At 52.9% G+C, this 22,838-nt stretch overlaps 1 protein-coding gene across 1 annotated transcript in view; it reads right to left on the bottom strand.

The window, feature by feature from the left end:
- The window catches only part of COL27A1 (collagen type XXVII alpha 1 chain), a 1,232,768-nt gene that overhangs the window by 138,237 nt on the left and 1,071,693 nt on the right, over positions 1–22,838 (bottom strand). The window contains exons 42-47 of the mRNA XM_078646681.1: positions 22,762–22,818; positions 22,500–22,553; positions 19,761–19,814; positions 13,950–14,003; positions 10,825–10,878; positions 10,638–10,745 (exon numbers count right to left, since the gene is read on the bottom strand). Of these exons, the coding sequence (XP_078502807.1) occupies positions 10,638–10,745; positions 10,825–10,878; positions 13,950–14,003; positions 19,761–19,814; positions 22,500–22,553; positions 22,762–22,818 (381 nt within the window). The remainder of the gene's footprint in view (positions 1–10,637; positions 10,746–10,824; positions 10,879–13,949; positions 14,004–19,760; positions 19,815–22,499; positions 22,554–22,761; positions 22,819–22,838) is intronic.

The following is a 22,838-nucleotide window of genomic DNA, read 5'->3' on the forward strand; positions in this document are numbered from 1 at the left end:
AGCCACAATGACTTGCTTTAATTTCGATGCCAAAAGTTTCGGTTCGGCATCGACGCAGGCCGAGTCGATCCCGAGCCGGAAGGCTTTGGCTTGTGTTTTGGTGCGGGCCGGAGGTTGGGGCGTCCAAAACTTTTTCTCGGTCTCAACCTTGGCCCGGGGGCAGAGTAACGACCAGAGCCTTTTTCTTCGACAAATGTTGGGGCAGAGGTTGTCTGTACTCCCAGTACGCTGACCAGGTGTTACTTGTTCTTAAAAGGTCGGAGTCGGCCTCGGACACGGAGATGTGTTCCCCCTCTTCTTCAGCTCCTTGTGCTTGGAATTCTTCCTGGTTGGATACTTCGCCGAAGATGTACGGTGTGGAGCCGCTTTGTTGGTGCATTTCATCACGTCGAGCCCGGTGGTCATGGAGCATCTTCTTGGACCGAAATAATCGGCATGCGCCGCAGTCTTGTTCATTGTGTTCGGGGAATAGACAGAGGTTGCACACTTGGTGCAAGTCAGTGGGCAGGAACTTGAAGCGACACCCGGGACAGAATTTGAATGGAGTCCGTTCCATCGACTGCTAGCGAGCCTGACACGGGTAGGCACACCTGCCCTCCAAGAATCTTCTGATCGATTAGTTTGACTCGAAACGATAAGCAGAGAATTGGAAACGTGATCGAGAAACAATACCGTCGAGGATTGCGCGTCGAGGGGAACCCAAGAAACAGTGTCGAACTGGAGAGCAATTCACATCTCAAGGCAGAAAAAAACAATCTAACAATGGAGTTGATTCCCATGCGAACTATCGTCGAAAGGAGGAGTCACCTACCTCGTGACTGGAAAAGACTTCTTCGAAGAAAAACAAAGTGAAAACATCTGGACCCAACACTAGATGGCACACTATGCAAAGCATGTGATCTACAGCTCACATGCCTCGAACATAGTATTCCATCTAGGGGAGGCCGGGTGGGTTGCATGTGAATCCAGAAAACTCTTTCAGCTGCAAAACTACTGCTACTGGTAAGTAACCAATTTGTTTTGCAGCATGAATCTTTTTCTGGATTCACATGCTGTGCCTCAGATTACGTAGTGGTTTCTCCCTTCTTGGGGGGGCTGTGGTAAGATGAAGACTTTGCGAACAGGTGTTGAAATGCCTTTTGCTGTATTTCTGCCTTCTTATTTATTTATATGTCCACACAGTAAGGTTTTGTGAAGGGGTGTGGTGTTGTCCATGTTGCTGCTGCACATATATGATTCAGAAAAGGGGGTGGTGATGAACAGAGTGCCTGAATTAAGCAGACCACTCTTACCCAGTCCAAAGATCAGGGCTTGATCCATCACCGTTTTTTAGCTCACTGCACCATCCCAGCTCAGAACTTGGCTATATGCAAATTAGTCTGTTCCTGTCCCAGTGCATGATGGGAACAGGGCAAACCAAACTACCAAGCCAATTCTTATACTGGGAAGGAAACAAGCTTCCGGGGACCGGTCTCTGCCATTTCAGGCGTCGTCGGCCCGGCTTGCTTGAATCCTGATGGTGCAATGAGCAAGGGACTCACATCTGAGTATACCCTTCCACGCTTATGGTGGACAAAATGATTCAGAAAAGGGGGTGGTGATGAACAGAGTGCCTGAATTAAGCAGACCACTCTTACCCAGTCCAAAGATCAGGGCTTGATCCATCACCGTTTTTTAGCTCACTGCACCATCCCAGCTCAGAACTTGGCTATATGCAAATTAGTCTGTTCCTGTCCCAGTGCATGATGGGAACAGGGCAAACCAAACTACCAAGCCAATTCTTATACTGGAAAGGAAACAAGCTTCCGGGGACCGGTCTCTGCCATTTCAGGCGTCGTCGGCCCGGCTTGCTTGAATCCTGATGGTGCAATGAGCAAGGGACTCACATCTGAGTATACCCTTCCACGCTTGTGGTGGCCACTATAGGTGTGGCAGGGTATACTCAGACATGAGTCCCTTGCTCATTGCACCATCAGGATTCAAGCAAGCCGGGCCGACGAGGCTGAAATGCCAGAAACCGGTCCCCGGTAGCTTGTATCCTTTCTGGTGAAGAATTGGCTTGGTAGTTTGGTCTGCCCTGTTCCCATGATGCACTGGGCCAGGGACAGACTAATTTGCATATAGCCAGGTTCTGAGCTGGGATGGGGCAGTGAGATAAATAACGGTGATGGATCAAGCCCTGATCTTTGGACTGGGTAAGAGTGGTCTGCTTAATTCAGACACTCTGTTCATCACCACCCCCTTTTCTGAATCGCTGCACATATATGGGCACGTGGTTCATAAATGCCAGAGTTGCTCCCTTCTTCCTGGTTGAGTGAGCTGTTGGTTGTACTCTCAGTTCTTTGCTTGCGGTGGTTTGGCATAGTTGGATGGTTTGGACTATCTATCATGCAATGGTTGCTTCTTAAACAGGGGACCCTGTTTTAGTATGTGAGTAAGCAACAAACAGTTGTTTGCTTTTCCAAGTTTGTTCTGTTTTCTGTAGATATACAGTAGTGCCCTCCTTACATCCAGGCTATGGAGGCTTCTTTTTCCTCTTGTTTTTGGGTCGTTGAAGAAAACTGGAAGGAGAATATTTTGATTGAGGTGATATTTAGATATCACTTTTGGTAGGAATTGTGGGTTCGTTTTTAAAATAACCTTGTCCTTATGGACTTTCATGAATGGTTCTGGTATGGTTAGCGCTTGTAACTCACTTACTCTCCGTGAGGATGTGATGTCACTACCTTGACTCTATGAATACAATAGTCAATGAAGTCGCCCCTCTGCAACTGAAGAGAGTCTCCACCAAAATCTCTAACCCCTGGTATGATGAGAGACTCAATGACGACAGGCGTACTATGCGAATGGCAGAGCGCACCTGGAGATCGGACCCTTCAGCACTGCACCTCAAAAGGCTTAAGAACAAGAGAAATGCCTACTTCAGGAAAATAAAGCGCACAAAGTCAGACTTCTTTAGCCGCCAGTTGGACCAAGCAAAAAACAGGCCAAGAAAGCTGTTCGGCGAAATCCCTGGGCATCACACTCGACGCCAAGCTCAACATGCAGCAGCACGTTAGCAAAGCCACAAAAGCAGCTAATTTCCAAATAAACACACTGAGGAAAATTAAACCCTTCCTCCCTGCCGAAGACTTCAAAACTGCTGTACAAGCTTTAGTCATCCCTCGAATAGACTACGGAATTGTGGCCCTCAGCGGACTCCCGCTATCCACAACAGCACCCCTAAGAGCCTCCCTGAACGCTGCCGCGAGACTCATTACTGGCTCAAGAAAACATTCGCATATATCCCCAGACTTAAAATCTCTAAAATGGCTGCCTTTTGAAGCCAGCTAAAAATTGCAGTTATGACACACGCGGCCGTGCACCACAAGGCACCCAACTACCTCGCTCAAAAGCTGTCTATATCAGGAGGTTCGAGATCCAATAGAAGTACAAAAAATCTACTCCTGAAACCTCGTAGATTCCGGAAAGAAAAAACATACAAGCGCTCCTTCTCAGGAATGGCACCCAGGATCTGGAATGCGCTCCCGCCTGAAACCAGGCGTATCTCCTCCACTGCACTCTTCAAGAAAGAGGTGAAAACCATCCTTCTGGCCAAGATCTCCTGAACCTTATAGGTGCTGAATCAGAGACTCTGCATTGCTTTGTAGCACTGTTCACCTAGTCCTTTGGCACTATACTTCTACTTGATGGGGACACTACTACGCTACTCCCTTACTACCGACCAATATATGATACACGTTGGTTTACTGATCCACTCTCCCGTTGCCCCCACTCAGTGTTCTCTCTATACTAAAACATTGGTATAAGCCATCCACACACCCAAGTTGTACCTGAACACCTCTGTAGTGGGTTCAATGACTTGTGCCGTCTTATATTACTTGTTTACCTGATTGTATATTGATATGCTTTATGTATGTTATTATTATCCTACCATGTTAATGACCTTTATACTGCTCCCATTACCTCTGTTTCATTCCCCTACCCTGTCTATGTGAAGCGCTCTGATATCTGTAAGGATCTTGTTCGCGCTATATAAAACTTTGAATACATAAATAAATAAATAAATACATGGCAATAAGAAATGCTGTCTTTAGGGTGATGTCTGAGGTCTCCCGTATGCATGGGCTTAATTGGTTCTGTCATAAGTTGTGTGAGGACTGTATTTAAACTCCACATTGGAGCTGGAGCTGTTCTTGGGGGAGCAATTGTTTCAGACCCCTCTAGGAACCTTTTTATGACCGGTCTTCTGAAAAAGATTTTGCATGACTGTCCCCTGGTGTAAGGTATGTTGGCAGCGAGATGCACCTTTATGCTTGAGTCGTTGATGTATCCGTCTAGGAGATGAGTTCAATATATGATCACTGTTACCTGTGTATTGATTGAGTTCATTCGGTTGTTAGCTGTGCAAACCATACTATACTGCTTCCGTTTTGCGGCATAGCATTGTCTTGTAGCTTGTTTTCTTGCCTCCTTTAGAATCTCCATTGTTCGTTGAGGCAGGTTGAGGTGACCAAACTCTACGTACTCAGGTGCCAGGACGCAAGGCGTAGCGTCGCAGGCTCCGGGTGGAAGATCTGGCTTGTTGCTTTGTTTGGAGTCGAGGTTGTTCCACTGGCCTGGTATCTTCAGCTGTTTGAGGTGTGCTCCCCATCCGTTGACTGTCAAAGAATGAGTTGGGTTCCGGAAGGGTCTGCCTTGTGTTATATTGTTGGATGCCCACCATTGTATCTCTGCTTGCAGCCTGTGCGTAACAACCACTAGATCCTCCCAACTGTCTGTGGCCTGTGACCAGTTGTTGGAAAGCCGTTCCTAGCAGGATTGCATATGTAGGCAGGCATGAGGACTGAGTGGGATGCATGACGCCGTCATGCCTGCGAGTTCCATGATTCGTCACTGTCAGAGATTGACCCTCAGGTAGAGGGAGGCTTCCTGTTTGATCGCTTGTATTCTCTTTTGCGTAGGGTAAGCCTGTGGAGAATTTCTTGTGATTTATTGAGAATCCTAATCCTTGGAACATGTGGATTGCTGTTTGAACGTGGCTTTTCATGTTTGTTTTGTGTCTGCTTTTATAAGCCAGTCGTCCATGTAAGGGTAGACGTGTATTCCATCCTTTCGCAGGTGTGCCGTGCCTGCGGCTAGGCACTTGGTGAATACACGGGGTGCTGATTTTATCCCGAAAGGGAGTACCTTGAACTGGTAGTGTGTTGCCTTGTGAAGGAACCAGAGATATTTTCTGTGGTTTTTGTTCATGGGGATGTGTAAAAAGGCGTCCTTGAGATCTGTTGTTGCCCAGTGATCTCCTTTTTGAATTTGTGGGATTATTTCCTGGAGTGTAGTTATTTTGAAATGCTGTCTCAAGGTGAATTTGTTTATGAACCTCAGCTCCAGGATTGGTATTAGTGATAGGTCCTGTTAGGGAACTAGGAAATACGGACAGTGGTTTCCATTGAAAAAGTCCGGTTCTGGTACCAAATTTATTGCTTGTTTTTGAAGAAGGTCTTTGATTTCTGAATTTAACTCTATGAGTTCTGATTTGAGGTACTTCCTTATTATTAGTGGGTTTGCTGGTGGCGTTTTTGTTAGTTTAATGCAATACCCTTATTTTACCAGAAGTAATATCCACTTGTCTGTTCTGATCTTTCGCCACAGTTGTAGGTATTGTGATATGCTGCCTCCCACTGGTGTTGTGCAGGGGTCTTTTCGTTTGCAGGAGTCAATTTGAGCCATTCCCTCTTCCTCTAGAGGGCTGGCCTTTGCCTCTGTCTCGACAGGACTAATTTGGCTGTTGTTGCCAGGTTTCGTATCCTGCGAGTTGGTTTGTTTGTTGACCAGTCCCTTGGCCCTGTTGTTGAAGTGACATTTGCTGCCCTTGAACAAAGGCTCCTCTTCCTGTGGGTTTCCTTCCGTTAAACCCTCCTCAGTTGAAGGTGCCTCTTTGTTGACGGGCTCCCATGGCTATTGCAGTTTCGTTATCTTTTTTAATCTGCTGGAGAGATTCATCCACTTCTTTTCCAAAAAGTGCTTCCCCTGTAAACGGTCTGTTAATGATGGAGGTTTGAACCTCATGCATAAAACCTGATATTCTAAGCCAGGCATGTCTTCCTAGTGTGGTGCCTCTGCACATCCGTCCGCTGGCAGTGTCTGCGCATCGAGCGATGATTTAAGGCATGTGTTTGGATGTTTTGGCCTTCTTGGATTATAGATCTACCTCTTTCCTTGTCTTCTTCGGGGAGCTTGTTGATGTGCTCCTCGATGTCATCCCATTGCTGGTGACCGTACCTGTTCAGCAGGGCATTAGTTTGCGATGCACCACTGCGTCGCTGCCTCTTTCTCCATTCTTCTGCCTACCACGTCCATACGTTTGCTTTCTTTCTCTGGGGAGGGTCCACTGTTAGAGAGTGCATTTGCTCTTCTCCTGGCTGTGGTAACAATGATGGAGTCAGGCATTGTGTTACCCTGGATACACTTAGGGTCCTTGGAAGAGGGTTTGTACTTCTTTTTGACCCTTGGTGTTACCCCCTTGCTTGAGGCTGGCTCCTTAAAGGCTTCTTTGCCTTGGCCCAGGATGCTTGGTAGCATTGGTAGGTATTGTGTTCTCGCTTTGGCTGAGTTTAGTGTTTCTTAAAGGAAGCAGCATGTGTCTCTCTTTTCCTGTTCGAGGGGAACTCCGAAAGCGCCAGCTGCTCTTTTTACTAGGCCGTTGTAGAAGGCTATGTCATCTGGTGGGGATGCCTTCGAGGGATAACAGCATATCTCCTCCTCTGGGCTTTCAGTGTTGAGGTCATTCCAAGTGTCCTCGAAAATTTTTAGAGGCTTCCTCCTCTTCTGGTGCCTCGATGTCTTCCTCGAGATCTTCATCACCAGGTTCGGGGGTTGGAGGTAACTCGAGAATCTCTTCTTCCCCTTCAGCATCTTCCCCACCTTCAGCGTCAACATTATCCGCTTTCGCAACAGGGGTCTTAGGAATTCGGAATTCTTTGACTGAGGCGTTGAGCTCCTTCTTTTTCTGGAGGAGTGTCCCCATTTCGGCTTCGGGCTGTTTCCTTTTCTACTCGACTTCGAGTGCTCTCTCGGCGTCGGACACTGGATGTTTTCTTTTCTGGCTCGAGCTTCCCCCTGGATTCAACGGTGTCTGGGTTCCCTTTGGGGGTTTGTGTTCAACTCTTGTTTTCGGCACCTTGTGTGATTTTCCCTCGTCGGCGTCTCTTGGTAGGGTTCCGTGGGGTTCCTTGGATCGCGGCTGGCCTTCGATTGCCTTTTTCTTCAGCATCGGGCTGCCTTAGGCTGTGCCTTATTATCATGGCCCTTTGGATTCGATGGATGTGTATGGTGTCTTACCTTATCCGTTTTCTTCTCTGTATCCTTCACCATCTTTTTGTGGACATGGGTTTTTTCTAGTCTCCTTCTAGAATTTCGACGTCTGATCCTTTGTGCGTTGATTCTGCTGGAACTCCCTGGTCCTCTTCGTCATTGGAAAAACCTAGGTCTTTCATGGAAGCTTTTTTCAGTGCCTTGGACACCGTTGCGTAGTGGGCCTCTCTCTGCTTTTGCCGTGTCCTGAGAGTTTTCGGCTAGAACACCGCGCTTGCCTCACAGTCTTTGTGGTCTTTGACCAGGCAGAGGTTGCACACGTCATGTGGATCGCGTTGTGCGAATTTGTGGTGGCACTCAGGGCAGAATTTGAAAGGGGTATTTTTCATGGCCCCTACCTCGCCATTTGTCGACCCTTGATGTCTTCGGTATTAGGGGTGTCTTTGCTCTCCAGTTGCGATGTCGATGGTCAGTGTTGGTTTTGCACTCGAAATCTCGACTTTTATCTTCTTTCGGGAATTTTTCCTGAAAAACTTTACAGCGTCACGTCTTTCTTCCAGAACTATCGGCAGAAAAAAGAATCTGAAGATGGCTACCACGCACAACAACCTCCAGGGTGCTGCCTGACGTCACACAGGGGACGTACCTGCCACCAAATGGTGGTCGACAGCGCCCAAAATGAAAAGAAAACAAAAGACTGTTCCGGACTCAACCACTAGATGGGGGAATGATGCACAGCATGTGAATTCAGAAAAGGATTCCCACTGCAAAACTCCATGCCTCCGCTCTCTGCGTGTCCTTGTACATGGTACATGTATACCTCTGGTCTCTGCGTGTCCTTGTACATGGTACATATATACCTCCGCTCTCTGCGTGTCCTTGTACATGGTACATGTATACCTCTGGTCTCTGCGTGTCCTTGTACATGGTACATGTATACCTCTGGTCTCTGCGTGTCGTTGTACATGGTACATGTATACCTCTGGTCTCTGCGTGTCGTTGTACATGGTACATGTATACCTCTGGTCTCTGCGTGTCCTTGTACATGGTACATGTATACCTCTGGTCTCTGCGTGTCCTTGTACATGGTACATATATACCTCTGGTCTCTGCGTGTCCTTGTACATGGTACATGTATACCTCTGTGCCTCCACTCTCGGCGTGCTCTTGTACATGGTACATGTATACCTCTGGCCTCTGCGTGTCCTTGTACATGGTACATGTATACCTCTGTGCCTCCACTCTCGGCGTGCTCTTGTACATGTATAAAAGCTCCTTCATCTCTCTGAATGTCTCTGTGTTAAGGGTACCTCTGCTTCTGTTTGCCGTGTGTGTGTCTAAATGTGTCCCTGCCCATGCCTCTCTGCCCCAGCTCTCCATCACTCTCTCACCCCCCCCTCTCTCCCCAGCTCTCCATCACTCTCTCACCCCCCAGGTCTCCCCTCTTCATCTCCTTAGTCTCTCTCCACCTCTCCCCTTCCTTCCCTCTACCTCTTCTGCCTCCCCTCTGCCTCCCCTCTGCCTCCTCTTCTGCCTCCTCTTCTGCCTCCTCTTCTGCCTCCTCTTCTGCCTCCTCTTCTGCCTCCTCTTCTGCCGCCTCTTCTGCCGCCTCTTCTGCCTCCTCTTCTGCCTCCTCTTCTGCCTCCTCTTCTGCCTCCTCTTCTGCCTCTTCTTCTGCCTCCCCTCTGCCTCCCCTCTGCCGCCTCTTCTGCCTCCTCTCTGCCGCCTCTTCTGCCTCCTCTTCTGCCTCCTCTTCTGCCGCCTCTTCTGCCTCCTCTTCTGCCTCCTCTTCTGCCGCCTCTTCTGCCTCCTCTTCTGCCGCCTCTTCTGCCTCCCCTCTGCCGCCTCTTCTGCCTCCTCTTCTGCCTCCTCTTCTGCCTCCTCTTCTGCCGCCTCTTCTGCCTCCTCTTCTGCCTCCCCTTCTGCCTCCTCTTCTGCCTCCCCTCTGCCTTCTCTTCTGCCTCCCCTCTGCCTCCTCTTCTGCCTCCTCTTCTGCCGCCTCTTCTGCCTCCTCTTCTGCCTCCTCTACTGCCTCCTCTTCTGCCTCCTCTTCTGCCTCCCCTCTGCCTCCTCTTCTGCCTCCCCTCTGCCGCCTCTTCTGCCTCCTCTTCTGCCTCCCCTCTGCCTCCCCTCTGCCTCCTCTTCTGCCTCCCCTCTGCCGCCTCCTCTGCCTCCTCTTCTGCCTCCCCTCTGCCGCCTCTTCTGCCTCCTCTTCTGCCTCCCCTCTACCTCCCCTCTGCCTCCTCTTCTGCCTCCCCTCTGCCGCCTCTTCTGCCTCCTCTTCTGCCTCCCCTCTGCCTCCTCTTCTGCCTCCTCTTCTGCCTCCCCTCTGCCGCCTCTTCTGCCTCCTCTTCTGCCTCCTCTTCTGCCTCCCCTCTGCCGCCTCTTCTGCCCCCTCTTCTGCCTCCTCTTCTGCCTCCTCTTCTGCCTCCTCTTCTGCCGCCTCTTCTGCCTCCTCTTCTGCCTCCCCTCTGCCTCCTCTTCTGCCTCCCCTCTGCCTCCTCTTCTGCCTCCCCTCTGCCTCCTCTTCTGCCTCCTCTTCTGCCGCCTCTTCTGCCTCCTCTTCTGCCTCCTCTTCTGCCTCCTCTTCTGCCTCCTCTTCTGCCTCCTCTTCTGCCTCCCCTCTGCCTCCTCTTCTGCCTCCCCTCTGCCGCCTCTTCTGCCTCCTCTTCTGCCTCCTCTTCTGCCTCCTCTTCTGCCTCCTCTTCTGCCTCCCCTCTGCCTCCTCTTCTGCCTCCCCTCTGCCGCCTCTTCTGCCTCCTCTTCTGCCTCCCCTCTGCCTCCTCTTCTGCCTCCCCTCTGCCTCCCCTCTGCCTCCTCTTCTGCCTCCTCTTCTGCCTCCTCTTCTGCCTCCTCTTCTGCCTCCTCTTCTGCCTCCCCTCTGCCTCTTCTGCCTCCCCTCTGCCGCCTCTTCTGCCTCCTCTTCTGCCTCCCCTCTGCCTCCCCTCTGCCTCCTCTTCTGCCTCCCCTCTGCCGCCTCTTCTGCCTCCTCTTCTGCCTCCCCTCTGCCGCCTCTTCTGCCTCCTCTTCTGCCTCCTCTTCTGCCTCCCCTCAGCCTCCCCTCTGCCTCCTCTTCTGCCTCCTCTTCTGCCTCCTCTTCTGCCCCCTCTTCTGCCTCTTCTTCTGCCTCCCCTCTGCCGCCTCTTCTGCCTCCTCTTCTGCCTCCTCTTCTGCCTCCTCTTCTGCCTCCTCTTCTGCCTCCCCTCTGCCTCCTCTTCTGCCTCCTCTTCTGCCTCCCCTCTGCCTCCTCTTCTGCCTCCCTCTGCCTCACTCTCCCAGCCTCTTGCTTTCCAATGTGCTAAACATGTTGCTTCACATCTCACCTGCAGTCCAATTGCACCGTCCGCCCCGGGCGTCCCATCGGCCCCTGGGGGCCCCTCCAAGCCTTGTCTGCCCAAGACCCCTTTAGGACCCAGTGGCCCGACCAAGCCCTAAAAGAAAAGGCTAGAATGAGAACCAGCGTCTCAGCGCCGTGAGGCAGGAGTTGGGGCGCTTGATTTCAATACTTACTGGCATTCCTGGTGCCCCCACCTCACCACTCGGTCCCGGCTTCCCTCTGGGGCCCTGGAAGAGAGAGAGAAAAGAAGAGCTCAGAGGCCTTGCTTGTTGAGAGACCTGTGCCACCAAAGGGGGTCCCCAGGGCACTCATGAGGCGAGTGACTGCTAATGACCACTAGTGGTCATCAGTAACTGCTAGTGACCGATAGGAACTGCTAGTAACTGTTAGTGACTGCTAGTGACCGCTAGTAACTGCTAGTGACAGCTAGTGACTGCCAGTGATCACCAGTGACTGCTAGTGGCCATCAGTGACCGCTAATGACTGCTAGTGACCGCTAGTTTACTGCTGGTGACTGTTAGTGACTGCTAGTGACCGCTAGTAACTGCTAGTGACTGCCAGTGACCGCCAATATCTGCTAGTGACCGCTAGAAACTGCTAGTGACTTCTAGTGACCGTTAATGACTGCTAGTGACTGGTAGTGATCACCAGTGACTGCTAGTGACTGCTTTTGACCGCTAGTAACTGCTAGTGACTGCTAGTGACCGTTAATGACTGCTAGTGACTGCTAGTAAATGTTAGTGACTGCTAATGACCACTAGTGATTGCTAGAGACCGCTAGTAAATGCTAGTGACTGCCAGTGACCATCAGTGACTGTTAGTGACTGCTAGTGATCACCAGTGACTGCTAGTGACCGCCAGTGACCGTTAGCAACTGATAGTGACTGCTAATGACTGCTAGTGACAGAATGACTGCTGGTGACCGCTAGTGACTGCAAGTAACCACTGGTAACTGCTAGTGACCACCAATGACTGCTAGTGACCACTTGTAACTGCCAGGCATCACAGCCTGTTCCGGAAGCCCAGGACCAGTTAAGGGTGAACTTGGTCACTTCTGCTTGTGAAGGAAACAGATGGAAGAAAATGTTACTTTTCTTCAATGACGATCTCTCTGGGTGACGCACTCTCCGCCTGCAGGTTATTCACCCCATGAATCCCCTCCTGGTGCTAGACGGGGTCTGGAAAAGGTGCAATACCTCTTCCCTGCTGACGGTGGCGCCATGGCTCCAAGTAAGCTCAGGCAGCTTCAGGGGTCTGGTATCACCTATCCAAGATGGCGCCGGCCGGTGCCCTCGTGTCTGTTCACGACCTTTGGCCTCAGAGGCAAAGATGTGCCCAATGGATTCAAACTCATGGAGTGGCCCAAACCCACCCGGTACCCACAGTCAGCAAAGCAACCTGGCCCAGGCCACACCTGGGTAATGCCAGTTTAATTAGCATCATTTGGTAATTTAGTATTCTTGCTACACCAAATTACTAGAGCTGAGCTAATATGCTAATTACACACCGTCTGTGGCAACAATTTAAAGCCAAAGTGTCCATTCACTGTTCAAATGTACTGCAAGCGCTCAGGAAAAACGCAGTCGACAGAATGCGAGCGCTTGTTGTTTGCCGTGGGTTTTTTGCACTTTTTGTGTGAAATGTGTCCTCTCATCTAAAGTGGGCACGTGAGGAGGCGTTTCGCATTAAAATACTGCGCCAAAGGCATGCTTTGCATTTGTATAGTTACACGTAATTATTCCGAAATTGTTCATAATTTATGTGAATTACACCCGATCCCAGATAGTAACCGTCTTCAGCTGGGCTTGCTTGAATCCAGTGGCAAAGTGAGCAAGGGACTCACGTCTGAGCATAGCCTGCCAACTTAGGGCGAACAAAGCGGTACAAAAGGGGGTGGTGATGGACGGAGCATCTGAACCAATCAAACACTCACACCCAGTCAACAGATCAGGGTTTTGATCCATCACCGTTCTTTAGCCCACTCTGCTACCCCAGTTCAGACATGGCCATATGCAAATCAGTCTGACCCTGTGCCTCATGGGAACAGTCCAGCCCGAACTGCCAAGCCATGCCTTCCCTGGACCGGAAACAAGCTTCCTAGACCGGTTTCTGGCATTCCAGCCGTCTTCAGCCAGGCGTGCTTGAATCCAGTGGCAAAGTGAGCACGGGACTCACGTCTGAGCATACCCTGCCAACTTATGGCGAACAAAGCGGTACAAAAGGGTGTGGCGATCCCTGGACAAGCTTCCTAGGACCGGTTTCTGGCATTTCAGCAGTCTTCAGCCAGGCTAGCTTGAATCCAGTGGCACTGTGAGCAAGGGACCCACGTCAGGGCATATCCATCCCACTAAGGGCGAATAGTGTTACAGCAAACAAATGATGGACGGAAGGCTGACAATGCAAACATTCTCCCCCAGTCAAAAGATCTGGGTAAATCCATTGTTCTTTGCCAGTTTGGGCTGGACTGTTCCCATGAGGCACAGGGTCAAGACTGATTTGCATATGGCTGTGTCTAAACTGGGGTGGTGTGGTGAGCAAAAGAATGATGGATTTAACCCAGATCTTTTGACTGGGGGTGAATGTTTTGATTTGTTCTGCATTCTGTCCATCAATTGTGTGTCTTTTGCTTTCTCACCCTAAGGTTGTCAGGTATGCCCAGACGTGGGTCCTGGGCTCACTGTGCCACTGGAATCAAGCTATCCTGGCTGATGATGAGTGAAACCCCGAAACCGGTCCTAGGAAGCTTGTTTCCAGTCCAGGGAGGACCTGGCTTGGCCGTTGTGGTTATACTGTTCCCATGAGGCACAGGGTCAGACCGATTTGCATATGGCCAGGTCTAAACTGGGGTGGTGGAGTGAGCTAAAGAATTATGGATTTAACCCAGATCTGTTGACTGGGGGTGAGTGTTTTGATTTGTTCTGCATTCCGTCCATCAATTGTGTGTATTTTGCAGGGGGTCAGACTGGAGCACAGCAGTGCACACCCCGATCGGAACGTGTGGTGCACGACTGCCTCCAAGGGGGCAAGATCACTTCTGATGTCAAGAGCGGACCCTCCCCTGGGTGTGGCCCTGCCAGGGCCCAAGGCACCCTCCCTCCTCCCATGGCCACCTACGGGCATGAGGGTGCAGCCCCCAGCCCCAGCCCAGCTTACCTCGGCGCCCTTCGATCCCTTGATTCCTGGCAGGCCTCGGGGGCCAGACCCTCTCCAGGGTGTGGCCCTGCAAGGGCCCAGGGCCCCCTCCCTCCTCCCAGGGCCTCCCCATGGGCGTGTGGGTGCAGCCCCCAGCCCAGCTTACCTCAGCGCCCTTCGATCCCTTGAGTCCTGGCAGGCCTCGGGCTCCAGAGTCTCCCTGAGAAAGAGAAGAGGGGGCGAGTTAATAATTGTGCACTGTTGTGATGGGTGCCAGGACCACACGTGGCACCAGCGGGCATGGCACCACAGATGTACCACGGCCAGAGCTCCTCCCCTGACCAGAGCTCCTCCCCTGACCAGAGCTCCTCCCCTGATCAGAGCTCCTCCCCTGACCAGAGCTCCTCCCCTGATCAGAGCTCCTCCCCATACCACATGCCCCCACTACTGAGGGAGGTTTGATATTACGCCCTCTAGAACAGGAGAGGGCAGGACATCTGGAATAGTCAGGCAGCTAAGGGCAGTTATTGGAAGTCAAGGGCAATTATTGGAAGTCAAGGGCAATTATTAGAAGTCAAGGGCAGCTACCTACTGGAAGTCAAGGGCAGTTAATGCAAGTCAAGGGCAGTTATTGGAAGTCAAGGGCAGTTACTGGAATTACTGGAATTAAGGGCAGTTACTGGAAGTCAAGGGCAGTCCTTGGAAATCAAGGGCAGTTACTGGAAGTCAAGGGCAGTTAATGCAAGTCACTCAAAGAGAGCTAGAGGCTTAAGGGAGGAGTCACTGGAGAGGGAGGGGCTTCAGGGAGGAGTCACTGGGGAGGGAGGGGCTTCAGGGAGGAGTCACTGGAGAGGGAGGGGCTTCAGGGAGGTGTCACTGGAGAGGGAGGGGCTTCAGGGAGGAGTCACTGGAGAGGGAGGAACTACAGGGAACATTCACTGGAGAGGAAGGAGCCAAGGGAAAGGGAGGAGCTTCAGGAAGGAGTCAGTGGAGAGGGAGGGGCTTAAGGGAGGAGTCAGTGGAGAGGGAGGGGCTTCAGGGAACATTCACTGGAGTGGGAGGGTCTTCAGGGAGGATTCACTGGAGAGAGAGGAGTCACTGGAGAGAGAGGAGTCACTGGAGAGGGAGGAGTCACTGGAGAGGGAGCTGCTTCAGGGAGGAGTCAGTAGAGAGGGAGGAGCCACTGGAGAGGGAGGGGCTTCAGGGAGGAGTCACTGGAGAGGGAGGAGCTTTAGGGAGGAGTCAGTAGAGAGGGAGGAGTCATTGGAGAGGGAGGGGCTTCAGGGAGGAGTCACTGGAGAGGGAGGAGCTTTAGGGAGGAGTCAGTAGAGAGGGATGAGTCACTGGGGAGGGAGGGGCTACAGGGAGGAGTCACTAGAGAGGGAGGAGTCACTGGAGGGGGAGGGGCTTCAGGGAGGAGTCCCTAGAGAGGGAGGAGTCACTGGAGGGGGAGGGGCTTCAGGGAGGAGTCCCTAGAGAGGGAGGAGTCACTGGAGGGGGAGGGGCTTCAGAAGGAGCTCAATGAAAGGGGAGTATGCATTAATGAATATAGGTTGGATTTTGGGAGGGAATCCCTGTGGTAATGCAGGTCCCTCGGCCGGGCGAATCCTGCCTCAACTGTGCAAAGCTGGCTCCTAGTGAGGCCGACACCTTTTTACTAAGCCAGCCTCGTCTAACCCTTAGTAGAGCTGAGACGGAAGGCTATTTCAGAAACTGTGTATTAAGGGTTTGTAGTTATCAGCACAATCCTTAATCCAGCTGCTCACCCTCAGGATCCACCACCAAACAAAGAGGCCCTCGGGCAGGCCCTGCACTTTCCTCTCGGCCACTGTCTCTCCCCACAATGCCGTGTGAGCAATCCCGGTGGCACGGGGAGCAGTAGGGCCCTTCCTGGGTCAGGGGGACTCTCCCTTCTTGGCCCTGGCTGAGGACAGTGACAGCACCGGCTCTTCTCATGGGGCCTCCAACCCCCCACGAGGCCATCCCCTCCTTCCACTGACCTCTTGCTCATGAAGGTTTACGCAGCCACCTCTAGGTCTGTGGAAGCCACGTCGTGAGCTGGGTCACTGGCATCACTGCTCCCCGCCTGTGACTCTGGTCTGCGATGGGGTACGGGTCTTGTCACCCCCATCAGGAGCTGCAGACCTCAGTCCTGTCCCCCTGACACCCCTGGTTTGATCTGCCTCTGTGGCCCATCCCTGTGTTCTGTATGTGGCGTCTAACTCTTTTTCTATTCGCCTTGCTGCTAATCTGGAAGGACCGTCCTGGACACCAACATTGCATCCTTGTTTTGGTCAAAACAGACAAGGGTGGCAGACTCGCTTCCATTCCAAAGAAAAGAAGGTACAAAACTTTCAAGTAAAAAATATAAAAGGAGACCAAAATTCTCATTAAAAAAAACCAAAAATCTTTTGAGGATTTAGTGGCAAATATCTGGTAGGGGACGTTCAGCTCCTGAGCCAAGGTTGCAAGGTAGTACTGGACCCAGGAAGGGACCCTAGTGTGGCCCCAGTGTAGGGAACCCGGGGGCTCAGTGGGGAACATTAGGCACCGAATAATGACTGCAAACTCTCTTCACGCTTTTAAGGAAACACAAGCGCAGAGCAACCTGTGAGAGCGAAAATAACAGCAGAACCTAGCGGAAAAAATTAGGGGTACCGAGAAAAAGTGGGTTCTCTATATGTGCCGGATGGGAAGAGGGTTTCAGATGTTCAGTTGGGGATCAGTGGAGGGCATCAGAGGCGGTAACACTGCGGAGAAGGGGCTACTGTCTGGATATTTATAGGGGAAGAGGCTTCAAAGGGATACTGATTGTTGGAGCCCCCCGAGAAAGGACAGCTCGAGCTGCCCTGGGGGTCTCGCGTTCACCGCACATGGATGGGCTCTTCCATGACCCCCATCACTCAACCCTGAGATCCACCGGCTACAGAGACACAGGCAGCAGTCGGGGTACTTACCGGGGCTCCCATCACTCAACCCTGAGATCCACCGGACAGAGAGACACAGGCAGCAGTCGGGGTACTTACCGGGGAGCCCCCATCACTCAACCCTGAGATCCCACCGGACAGAGAGACACAGGCAGCAGTCGGGGTACTTACCGGGGCCCCCATCACTCAACCCTGAGATCCCACCGGTCAGAGAGACACAGGTAGCAGTCGGGGTACTTACCGGGGGCCCCCATCACTCAACCCTGAGATCCACCGGCTACAGAGACACAGGTAGCAGTCGGGGTACTTACCGGGGCTCCCATCACTCAACCCTGAGATCCACCGGACAGAGAGACACAGGCAGCAGTCGGGGTACTTACCGGGGCCCCCATCACTCAACCCTGAGATCCCACCGGTCAGAGAGACACAGGTAGCAGTCGGGGTACTTACCGGGGGCCCCCATCACTCAACCCTGAGATCCACCGGCTACAGAGACACAGGTAGCAGTCGGGGTACTTACCGGGGCTCCCATCACTCAACCCTGAGATCCACCGGACAGAGAGACACAGGCAGCAGTCGGGGTACTTACCGGGGCCCCCATCACTCAACCCTGAGATCCACCGGCTACAGAGACACAGGCAGCAGTCGGGGTACTTACCGGGGGCCCCCATCACTCAACCCTGAGATCCACCGGCTACAGAGACACAGGTAGCAGTCGGGGTACTTACCGGGGCTCCCATCACTCAACCCTGAGATCCACCGGACAGAGAGACACAGGCAGCAGTCGGGGTACTTACCGGGGAGCCCCCATCACTCAACCCTGAGATCCCACCGGACAGAGAGACACAGGCAGCAGTCAGGGTACTTACCGGGGCCCCCATCACTCAACCCTGAGATCCCACCGGTCAGAGAGACACAGGTAGCAGTCGGGGTACTTACCGGGGGCCCCCATCACTCAACCCTGAGATCCACCGGCTACAGAGACACAGGTAGCAGTCGGGGTACTTACCGGGGCTCCCATCACTCAACCCTGAGATCCACCGGACAGAGAGACACAGGCAGCAGTCGGGGTACTTACCGGGGCCCCCATCACTCAACCCTGAGATCCACCGGCTACAGAGACACAGGCAGCAGTCGGGGTACTTACCGGGGCCCCCATCACTCAACCCTGAGATCCCACCGGACAGAGAGACACAGGCAGCAGTCGGGGTACTTACCGGGGCCCCCATCACTCAACCCTGAGATCCACCGGCTACAGAGACACAGGCAGCAGTCGGGGTACTTACCGGGGAGCCCCATCACTCAACCCTGAGATCCCACCGGACAGAGAGACACAGGCAGCAGTCGGGGTACGTACCGGGGGCCCCCATCACTCAACCCTGAGATCCACCGGCTACAGAGACACAGGCAGCAGTCGGGGTACTTACCGGGGGCCCCCATCACTCAACCCTGAGATCCCACCGGACAGAGAGACACAGGCAGCAGTCGGGGTACGTACCGGGGGCCCCCATCACTCAACCCTGAGATCCCACCGGACAGAGAGACACAGGCAGCAGTCGGGGTACGTACCGGGGGCCCCCATCACTCAACCCTGAGATCCCATCAGACAGAGAGACACAGGCAGCAGTCGGGGTACTTACCGGGGCCCCCATCACTCAACCCTGAGATCCCACCGGACAGAGAGACACAGGCAGCAGTCGGGGTACTTACCGGGGCCCCCATCACTCAACCCTGAGATCCACCGGCTACAGAGACACAGGCAGCAGTCGGGGTACTTACCGGGGCCCCCATCACTCAACCCTGAGATCCCATCAGACAGAGAGACACAGGCAGCAGTCGGGGTACTTACCGGGGCCCCCATCACTCAACCCTGAGATCCCACCGGACAGAGAGACACAGGCAGCAGTCGGGGTACGTACCGGGGGCCCCCATCACTCAACCCTGAGATCCCATCAGACAGAGAGACACAGGCAGCAGTCGGGGTACTTACCGGGGGCTCCCATCACTCAACCCTGAGATACCACCAGCTAGAGAGACACAGGTAGCAGTCGGGGTACTTACCGGGGGCCCCCATCACTCAACCCTGAGATCCCACCGGACAGAGACACAGGCAGCAGTCGGGGTACTTACCGGGGAGCCCCCATCACTCAACCCTGAGATCCACCGGACAGAGAGACACAGGCAGCAGTCGGGGTACTTACCGGGGGCTCCCATCACTCAACCCTGAGATCCACCGGACAGAGACACAGGCAGCAGTCGGGGTACTTACCGGGGAGCCCCCATCACTCAACCCTGAGATCCACCGGACAGAGAGACACAGGCAGCAGTCGGGGTACTTACCGGGGAGCCCCCATCACTCAACCCTGAGATCCACCGGACAGAGAGACACAGGCAGCAGTCGGGGTACTTACCGGGGGCTCCCATCACTCAACCCTGAGATCCCACCGGACAGAGAGACACAGGCAGCAGTCGGGGTACTTACCGGGGGCTCCCACCACTCAACCCTGAGATCCCATCAGACAGAGAGACACAGGCAGCAGTCGGGGTACTTACCGGGGAGCCCCCATCACTCAACCCTGAGATACCACCAGCTAGAGAGACACAGGCAGCAGTCGGGGTACTTACCGGGGGCTCCCATCACTCAACCCTGAGATCCCACCGGACAGAGAGACACAGGCAGCAGTCGGGGTACTTACCGGGGGCTCCCATCACTCAACCCTGAGATCCACCGGACAGAGAGACACAGGCAGCAGTCGGGGTACTTACCGGGGGCCCCCATCACTCAACCCTGAGATCCACCGGACAGAGAGACACAGGCAGCAGTCGGGGTACTTACCGGGGGGCTACCACCACTCAACCCTGAGATCCCATCAGACAGAGAGACACAGGCAGCAGTCGGGGTACGTACCGGGGGCCACCATCACTCAACCCTGAGATCCCACCGGACAGAGAGACACAGGCAGCAGTCGGGGTACTTACCGGGGGCTCCCATCACTCAACCCTGAGATCCCACCGGACAGAGAGACACAGGCAGCAGTCGGGGTACTTACCGGGGAGCCCTGCTGTCCTGCGGTTCCTCTGCTGCCCTCCAGACCTTCTTGTCCCTAAGGAAAAAGAGAGAAAATCAGTAACAAATGGGAGAATCCATCCACCTAGCTCAGAGTGTAGAGGTGAAAAGAAGAGGTCAGGGTAGAGGTGAGAAGAAGAGGTCAGAGTGTAGAGGTGAGAAGAGGTCAGAGGGTAGAGGTGAGAAGAAGAGGTCAGAGTGTAGAGGTGAGAAGAAGAGGTCAGAGGGTAGAGGTGAGAAGAAGAGCTCAGAGCGTAGAGGTGAGAAGAAGAGGTCAGAGTGTAGAGGTGAGAAGAAGAGGTCAGAGTGTAGAGGTGAGAAGAAGAGGTCAGAGGGTAGAGGTGAGAAGAAGAGGTCAGAGCGTAGAGGTGAGAAGAAGAGGTCAGAGTGTAGAGGTGAGAAGAGGTCAGAGGGTAGAGGTGAGAAGAAGAGCTCAGAGCGTAGAGGTGAGAAGAAGAGGTCAGAGTGTAGAGGTGAGAAGAAGAGGTCAGAGTGTAGAGGTGAGAAGAAGAGGTCAGAGTGTAGAGGTGAGAAGAAGAGGTCAGAGGGTAGAGGTGAGAAGAAGAGGTCAGAGCGTAGAGGTGAGAAGAAGAGGTCAGAGTGTAGAGGTGAGAAGAAGAGGTCAGAGGGTAGAGGTGAGAAGAAGAGCTCAGAGCGTAGAGGTGAGAAGAAGAGGTCAGAGTGTAGAGGTGAGAAGAAGAGGTCAGAGGGTAGAGGTGAGAAGAAGAGGTCAGAGCGTAGAGGTGAGAAGAAGAGGTCAGAGTGTAGAGGTGAGAAGAGGTCAGAGGGTAGAGGTGAGAAGAAGAGCTCAGAGCGTAGAGGTGAGAAGAAGAGGTCAGAGTGTAGAGGTGAGAAGAAGAGGTCAGAGTGTAGAGGTGAGAAGAAGAGGTCAGAGCGTAGAGGTGAGAAGAAGAGGTCAGAGTGTAGAGGTGAGAAGAAGAGGTCAGAGTGTAGAGGTGAGAAGAAGAGGTCAGAGGGTAGAGGTGAGAAGAAGAGGTCAGAGCGTAGAGGTGAGAAGAAGAGGTCAGAGTGTAGAGGTGAGAAGAGGTCAGAGGGTAGAGGTGAGAAGAAGAGCTCAGAGCGTAGAGGTGAGAAGAAGAGTTCAGAGTGTAGAGGTGAGAAGAAGAGTTCAGAGCGTAGAGGTGAGAAGAAGAGGTCAGAGGGTAGAGGTGAGAAGAAGAGGTCAGAGCGTAGAGGTGAGAAGAAGAGTTCAGAGTGTAGAGGTGAGAAGAAGAGGTCAGAGTGTAGAGGTGAGAAGAAGAGGTCAGAGTGTAGAGGTGAGAAGAGGTCAGAGGGTAGAGGTGAGAAGAAGAGCTCAGAGTGTAGAGGTGAGAAGAAGAGGTCAGAGTGTAGAGGTGAGAAGAGGTCAGAGGGTAGAGGTGAGAAGAAGAGGTCAGAGCGTAGAGGTGAGAAGAGGTCAGAGGGTAGAGGTGAGAAGAAGAGGTCAGAGTGTAGAGGTGAGAAGAAGAGGTCAGAGTGTAGAGGTGAGAAGAAGAGGTCAGAGGGTAGAGGTGAGAAGAAGAGCTCAGAGCGTAGAGGTGAGAAGAAGAGGTCAGAGGGTAGAGGTGAGAAGAAGAGGTCAGAGTGTAGAGATGAGAAGAGGTCAGAGTGTAGAGGTGAGAAGAGGTCAGAGGGTAGAGGTGAGAAGAAGAGGGCAGAGTGTAGAGATGAGAAGAGGTCAGAGTGTAGAGGTGAGAAGAAGAGTTCAGAGTGTAGAGGTGAGAAGAAGAGGTCAGAGTGTAGAGGTGAGAAGAAGAGGTCAGAGTGTAGAGGTGAGAAGAAGAGGTCAGAGTGTAGAGGTGAGAAGAGGTCAGAGGGTAGAGGTGAGAAGAAGAGGTCAGAGCGTAGAGGTGAGAAGAAGAGTTCAGAGTGTAGAGGTGAGAAGAAGAGGTCAGAGTGTAGAGATGAGAAGAGGTCAGAGTGTAGAGGTGAGAAGAAGAGTTCAGAGTGTAGAGGTGAGAAGAAGAGGTCAGAGTGTAGAGATGAGAAGAGGTCAGAGGGTAGAGGTGAGAAGAAGAGTTCAGAGTGTAGAGGTGAGAAGAAGAGGTCAGAGTGTAGAGATGAGAAGAGGTCAGAGGGTAGAGGTGAGAAGAAGAGCTCAGAGTGTAGAGGTGAGATGAAGAGGTCAGAGTGTAGAGATGAGAAGAGGTCAGAGTGTAGAGGTGAGAAGAGGTCAGAGGGTAGAGGTGAGAAGAAGAGCTCAGAGCGTAGAGGTGAGAAGAAGAGGTCAGAGGGTAGAGGTGAGAAAAAGAGGTCAGAGTGTAGAGGTGAGAAGAAGAGGTCAGAGTGTAGAGGTGAGAAGAAGAGGTCAGAGTGTGGAGGTGAGAAGAGGTCAGAGCATAGAGGTCAAAAGAGGTCAGAGTGTGAAGGTCAGAGTGTAGAGGTGAGAAGAGGGCAGAGCGGAGAGGTCAGAAGAGGTCAGAGTGTGGAGGTCAGAAGCGGTCAGAGTGTGGATGTCAGAAGAGGTCAGAGTGCAGCAGTGAGAAGAGGTCGGAGTGTAGAGGTGAGAAGAGGTCAGAGTACAGCAGTGAGAAGAGGTCGGAGTGTAGAGGTGAGAAGAGGTCAGAGTGCAGCAGTGAGAAGAGGTCGGAGTGTAGAGGTCAGAAGAAGAGGTCAGAGTGCAGAGGTGAGAACTACAGGTCAGAGTGTAAACCAGTGGAGTACACGTGCACAGGAGTCGCACGCCCCTGACCTACACGAACAAGTGAGTACAAGGACTCACCTGATATCCGGGGTCTCCGGGCTCCCCCCTGTCTCCTCGGTCGCCGACAGCACCCTAGAAATAAAGAGACGTCACTGGACACATGGCTGTTACACCCTGAGTGCCTATGGGGTGCTGCGGGGTAATGGGGGGCTGCAGGCGCTACATGCAAGAGACACACGGGGCGCTTTTAACTACATAATGTGTACATACAACATCCAGGGTAACACAACGTGGACAAAAGTGTTGTGTACATGACAAGTTCTTGTAATTCACAACTTACTCGCGCCCCGGGGGGTCCGGGGGGGCCCTCCGTTTTGCCATCGTCCCCTTGCTGTCCCTGTGGAGAGAAACACTGGC

The sequence above is a fragment of the Lissotriton helveticus genome, chromosome 5_2 (assembly GCF_964261635.1).
Source record: "Lissotriton helveticus chromosome 5_2, aLisHel1.1, whole genome shotgun sequence".
Taxonomy (NCBI): Eukaryota; Metazoa; Chordata; class Amphibia; order Caudata; family Salamandridae; genus Lissotriton; species Lissotriton helveticus.